The sequence below is a fragment of the Echinops telfairi genome, unplaced genomic scaffold, assembly GCF_000313985.2.
Source record: "Echinops telfairi isolate 266 unplaced genomic scaffold, ASM31398v2 ScPeMD7_7458;HRSCAF=8496, whole genome shotgun sequence".
Classification (NCBI taxonomy): Eukaryota; Metazoa; Chordata; class Mammalia; order Afrosoricida; family Tenrecidae; genus Echinops; species Echinops telfairi.
In genome coordinates this window covers 4,971,336-4,977,074 of record NW_022111358.1, presented here as the reverse complement: position 1 = coordinate 4,977,074, position 5,739 = coordinate 4,971,336, and the positions used below count along the sequence as shown (strand labels likewise).

At 57.6% G+C, this 5,739-nt stretch overlaps 1 protein-coding gene across 2 annotated transcripts in view; it reads right to left on the bottom strand.

Annotated features, from left to right (window-relative positions):
• Positions 1–859: 859 nt before the first annotated feature.
• Positions 860–5,739, bottom strand: part of RAB34 (RAB34, member RAS oncogene family) — a 5,554-nt gene continuing 674 nt past the window's right edge. Inside the window, exons 2-12 of one of the 2 annotated variants that reach the window (XM_045299840.1) lie at positions 4,270–4,464; positions 3,962–4,053; positions 2,559–2,627; positions 2,370–2,471; positions 2,209–2,273; positions 2,032–2,083; positions 1,781–1,862; positions 1,602–1,692; positions 1,380–1,487; positions 1,223–1,293; positions 860–1,111 (exon numbers count right to left, since the gene is read on the bottom strand). In XM_045299840.1, coding sequence (XP_045155775.1) covers positions 1,226–1,293; positions 1,380–1,487; positions 1,602–1,692; positions 1,781–1,862; positions 2,032–2,083; positions 2,209–2,273; positions 2,370–2,471; positions 2,559–2,627; positions 3,962–4,053; positions 4,270–4,323 — 783 coding nt within the window. In that variant the 5' untranslated portion in view covers positions 4,324–4,464 and the 3' untranslated portion in view covers positions 860–1,111; positions 1,223–1,225. The remainder of the gene's footprint in view (positions 1,112–1,222; positions 1,294–1,379; positions 1,488–1,601; positions 1,693–1,780; positions 1,863–2,031; positions 2,084–2,208; positions 2,274–2,369; positions 2,472–2,558; positions 2,628–3,961; positions 4,054–4,269; positions 4,465–5,739) is intronic. The other variant, XM_045299841.1, reaches the window with a different exon arrangement.

The window sequence follows — 5,739 nt, the reverse complement described above, 5'->3', positions numbered from 1 at the left end:
CTCCTCTGGGCCCTGCAAGTGGAGGAAGAGGGTGCAGACAAGCCAAGATAAAGGCACGGGGAGCGAACAGGAGCAAGGCTGGACAGACAGAGCACCCACTGAGTGGGTGTCCGGATCGGTGTTCCCTTCATGAGCTCTCAGGACCCATGCATCCCTCTTTTGATGGCCCAGGTGTCTTCTGGCCCATTTATGGTGCTGAGTCAGATGTCCACAGTCACTGGTCCCCAACAGGGTTATATCAGTGAAAGTGTCTGAGCTCTTCTGTCATCTACACAACCTTGTGAGTGTGGTATCATCAGCCCCGTCTTACAGATGAAGAGGCAATGCCCTAGCCCCCATCATCAATAAGGGTGGCCAGGAGGGTGGTCAGGAGGTACTGGTCCTCCTGACCATGACCTATCTTCTGAGTGAACCAGGCTCCTAACCTTCCTCTGCCTTCTGGTCAATGCAGAACTCAATCACTTCTCAACTCACCATAAAGAGGTGAAAAACAGCTAAAAACTCATTTGCTTCTCATTGTATTCAGAGAAATATTTTGAAGAACGAAGAGTTTTAAAAAACAACCAACAAGCAAGAGGTGGAGGGGATTCCACTGGTAGAAATTCAGATTAGAGAAAAACATAGAGTAATTGGGGAAGGGGCTGATGGAAAGGCTTCCCAAAGCCAGACATTTGGTTCTCAACCAGTGCAGGAGGAGCCAGCTCAGGCCCAAAGATGGGTCCCTGAGCTCCTGGTTTGTCTGTGCCGTATCCAAAGACCAGGGATGGTCAGAATCCCAGAAGACTCCAGTCCTGAAAATGGCCACGCAGCCCACCCATCCCACATTCCTCCTCCCCAACAAAGAAGTCCAGTCCCAGAGTGCTAAGAACACCAAGAGTTTAATGCATAAGGCACGCGTGAGCTGGTATAATAGGCCTCCTCATGCCCAAAGGCCCCAGCAGGCTGAACGAAACAGCAGGGATCGCCCCAGACCACTGCTGGGTACCCTAGGGAGCCCCTGGAGACAGGATGGGGCATCCAGTCTTTGGCATGGTGCCTGGGTGCAGGAAGTGAGTAGCATGGTCCTAGCTACCCCTCTGGGGATACTGCCATCAAGAGGCAGCTCTTTGGTCTGAAAAACAAAATAAACCTCTCTCAGTGTAAATATCTAGGGGTCCACATCTGAGGGAGTCAGGGTGGCCTAGCAGCCCAGGGCTGGGCAGTTTCTGGACAGAGCCCTCACCTTTCATGAGCAGCAAGTGGGCTTCTTCTTGCTGGCAGTTAGGTAGAGATTGCTGTCATCGCTCTTGATGCCTGCAGAAGGGCGGGGGCCATGTGATTCAGGGACTGGAAGTCCCTCTAAGTCTCCGCCACCCTCCCTCATCCAGGCAGGCACTCACGGACAACGTCCCCGATGCGCCGGGCCCCTGATTTCTCCAGCTCAGCCAGCACGTTGGCCTCAAAGGTCAGTGCAGCCACTCGGAAGAAGAATTCTCGAACATTCTCGCCTGAACACAGGGAACAGGTGGGCACTCAGGAGCCTGGAGGCATCGGGCACAGCTTTGGGGTGAAGTGAGAAGGAAAGGTAGGCTGGAAGGGAACAGCCGAAGCCGCCGACTCACCGGTGAGAGAGGAGACGGCCCAGTACTCAGCCTTCATCTCCTGGGCGACCTTGAGCGCATCCCTCTCCATTAGCACATACTGAGCAGGAGTCTGGGGAAAGGTCAGAGTGAGGTGGCAGGTGGGGGGGAAGAGGGGAGGGCTGCCCCACCAAACTGAGTCCCCCCACGGACACACTCACACTCAGATCCTTCTTGGAACCCACAAGGAAGAGCAGCACACCAGAAGGGTCATTCTCCTTGAGCGCATCGACCAGCCACTGCCTATCTCAGAGGGGCAGGGGAGTGAGAGTGATCCCCCCTCCCCCCACCCCCCCGACGCTACTATGCCCCCCAGCACCCCCCACCTCATCCTAGTGGTGTTCTTCTTCTTCCCTACCAGACCCTAGCTGCCCGTCCCCCTCCCCATTTACATTTCAGCATGTCCACCTACTTGGTGTGTTCCAGAGAGGCCACATCATTCAGGTTGAAGACAATGATAATGGCTACAAGAGTGGCACAAACACATCAGTTGATGGAGAGGCCACTGGTGAATTGCTGCCCTCCCCTGCCCTAGATTTAAGACCAGGCACACTGTCAGGCCCACCCCCCATCTTACCTAGCCTCTTACCTTGAGCTCCCCGGTAATAGGTGGATGCAATACATTTGAACCGCTCCTGTCCGGCAGTATCCCAGCTGGGAGGAGGAGGGGTGAAGCACAGGTGGGTAGGGGGGAATGAGGGGTCGTTGGCTGGGGCAGGGTGAGCTCAAAGAGGCGGAGGAAGCACTCACAGCTGCAGACTGAAGGGGACGCCCAACACCTCAAATCGTTCCATCTCAAAGTCGACTCCAATGGTGGCCTTGTAGTTCTTATCAAAGGTGTCTTTGCAGAACCTGAGGCACACCAAATGCTGGGGCCCTTAGCCCAGCCAGCATGGCCTAGCCCCACCCTGGCCGGCCCAGCTGCAGCAGCCCCCTTACCTATTAATGAGACAAGTCTTCCCCACTGACAGGTCCCCTACCACAATGACCTTGGAGATCTTAAATCTGCTGAACACAAAGAACAGGCAGGGGGAGTGGGTACCGGTCCCTTCACTGTAGGGTGGTGGTCCAATGTCCCCCTCCGTGGTCCAGAAAGGTAGCTGCTGAGGTTACGCCAGAAGCCGGACCTCCCCCCACCCCCTGGAGCTGCCTAAACAGAGGAGCTTGGGCAGAAGAGATGTCTGGGGCTTCAGCCACAGAGAGGCATCAGTTCACACCCTGGCTCTCTCACTTTGCGGTGCCATCCCTTGGGACAAGTCACGTAGCCTACCTGAACCTCAGCTCCAACATTTAGGAAGACAGCAGTTATCCTTTATTTATTTATTATTTTTTTAAGATAATGTTATTGGGGGCTCTTATAACGTTCCAAGCATCAAGTGTTTCAGGCATATTTATTCATATATCGCCATCATCATTTTCTAAACATTTACTTTCTATTTGAGCTCCTCTTTTTTCCCTTCCTCCTCTACTCCTGACCCCTTGATAACTTAAAAGTTATTACTGTTTTCATGTCTTACGCCCACCCGCTGTCTCCCTGCACCCATGTTTCTGCTGTTCATCCCCCTGGGGGGGAGGGAATTATGCATTGATCATTTCCATCGGTTCCTCCTCCCTCCCCTCCCCTCAGGCTATTCTTTATTGGGGGGCTGTAAAAAGTAACGGGAGCTCGGGCTGCTGTTGATTCCAACTTTTGGAAGTCCCATGTGCCTCAGAGTAGAACTGTGCTCCATGGGGTTTCAAGGGCGACACTGTTGGAAGGAGACTGCCAGGCCTTTCTGAGGCACCTTTTAGGTAGACTTGAACTTCCAACCTTTAGATTAGCAGCCAAGTGTTAACAGCATCCGCTCCTGGAATGAGAAATGCCCTAGAGCTGTGGGAGTCCCCAGTGAAATGATCTTCCGAAGAAAAGAGAAATGCCCTATATAGTCTGTGGTCTAGCTACCCCCTCCCTGCTGCCCGCGCATCTTTACAGCTCTCTTAAATGTATCTTAAAAGCGATGGTGTTTTCTGTTTGATAAAGCACAAACACTGACCCAGCACGCTGTCTGGCACATTGCAAATGTTCAAGTTAGGGGTAGCAGAGATCACTGGGAATACTACTGTTTTTTAGCCCCAAATGGGCCTCTTCCTGTAGGCATAGCCCTCTGCCTGGGGAGCAGATGCCAGCCCTCTCCGGGTCAGACCTTGGCCTCCTTTCCACCCCAACTCCTCAAGAAGGGGAAATCACAGGCTGGTGCTGGCAGGGGCTGAAGCAGAATCCGAGGGGGGTGGTTATGTGCTCTGGTGGTGACCACAGGGCTCCTGGGGACTCCCTTTCTTCGCTGTGGCCGTCCCCAACGTACCCCACGGTGCCGGTCCGGTGCTCCTGGCAGGCGCAGGTGACCTGAGGTCGGAAATCTCTGTGCACGTGCAAAGCGGCCTCTTTCCTCAGGCACTGAATGAGAAGGGTGGAAGGAATGGGGCCCACCCATTCCTCGCCCCAGTCCGGCTGCCAAACAGCCCCGGGGGTGGGGTGGGGGAGGAGGAGAAGCACTGGGTGGGGGGACCACCCAGAAGCAGGCGATCCAGCCCTCCCACAACTACCCAGCTGGCGCCTCCTCCCCGCACACTCCCGCTGCAAACCGAGGCCCGACGTGGCCTGGGCGCCTACCTGGGGCAGCTCCGCCAGGACGCGGTCCCTCCGCACCGGTGCCAGGATGTTCATCTTGGCTGCGACCCGGCAGGCCCTGCTCCGCCCCGGGGACCCGGGCCCGCGGAGAGCCCACGATCACCCGCGGCGGCCGCGGTGTCCCGACTATAACTCGAGGCCACGGGGAGCCTGCGGAAGCCTGCGGCCTCGGGGACGCTGCGACCACCGCCGGCCACGGGGGAGAGACGGTCACCCCGGGCCGAGGCGAGCCCACAACCACCCGGGCCCGCGGGGTCCCGAAGATGACTCGCGGGCGGGGGGCCCTCTCGGCCGGCACGCGGGGGCGGGGGCGGGGCAGTGCGCCCGGCGACGGGCGGGGCTCCGAGCGCGCCACGCTCTTGTCTCCAGGCAACCGGGATAACAGAGAGCCGCCGAGAGCGCCTGCGCGGTGTCGTCGGTTGGCGGGGGCGGGGGCGGGGGTCGGATCCGGAAAACTAGGTCCTGGGGTTTACTCTGAGCTGGAGCGGTCCCCCAGGAACCTCAGGTACGGCGGAAGGGAGGGGCAGAGCTGGGCTCGGCACCTGGAGTCCTAGCAAAGGTGAATCTAGTGAGGACCACCTCTTGACCCTCCAGAACAGAACGTGACTTCCGCATTCTGGATCTAAAAGGGGCCAAGGCTTCAGGTGGCCTCCACCTCTCAGGTTACGGCCACCTTCTGGCTGTCTGGCTGCGGGGACTCCGTGGATGGTTTGACAGCTAAGTGCCTGCCCCCGGCCCAGAGCGACATCTACTCTTAGGAATCAAATAGGGTCCCGCCGGGAAGGAGCCCCGGGGAGCTCTTTATGCCTGGAGGGACCGCCACTGTCAGAGCTCCGAAGTGCAGGGCGGGCCTCGGAAGTTCGGGAACCCCTCCATGCACAGGCACCGACCCCTGGGCCGCCGCCCTGAAACCTGACTTCCAATCAGTGCCCCTTCCAGATGCCCCAGAGCGTGCGTAGGTGACTGACGGACGGGAGCGGTGACTGGGTGTGACAAAGGCCGGCCCTGGTGGCAGGGAAACCGCCAGGGAGGGACCAACACCTGTGTCACATTCATTGTTCTGACTTCGGGGCCCAACACAGCACCCACTGACACAACACATATGGAACAACGCTCAACAGGGGCCCCCCACTGACCCCCTCCAATGAAGCTTAAGGGGAAATATGGATAGGGCAAATGTGGGTTAGACCGACCCGCGAACAACCGTCTCACGGGTTTTAACTCTGCTCTAGGCTTCCGTCCACGCCCTGGATGGCTGGTCTCCAGTTGGCCCCACATCGGCCTGGGGGCGTTATGTTCCCTTATGACACAGCGGAAGCTCCCGGGCTCCACGCCGCCAAGCAAGACCCTTATGAACAAGGGGACTCGTCCCAGCGGTCCTCCATGGGACAGCGGAGGACCCACGGTCCGCAGAAGCTTTTGAGCGTGGATCTTCTCCACGCTCCCGCCAAA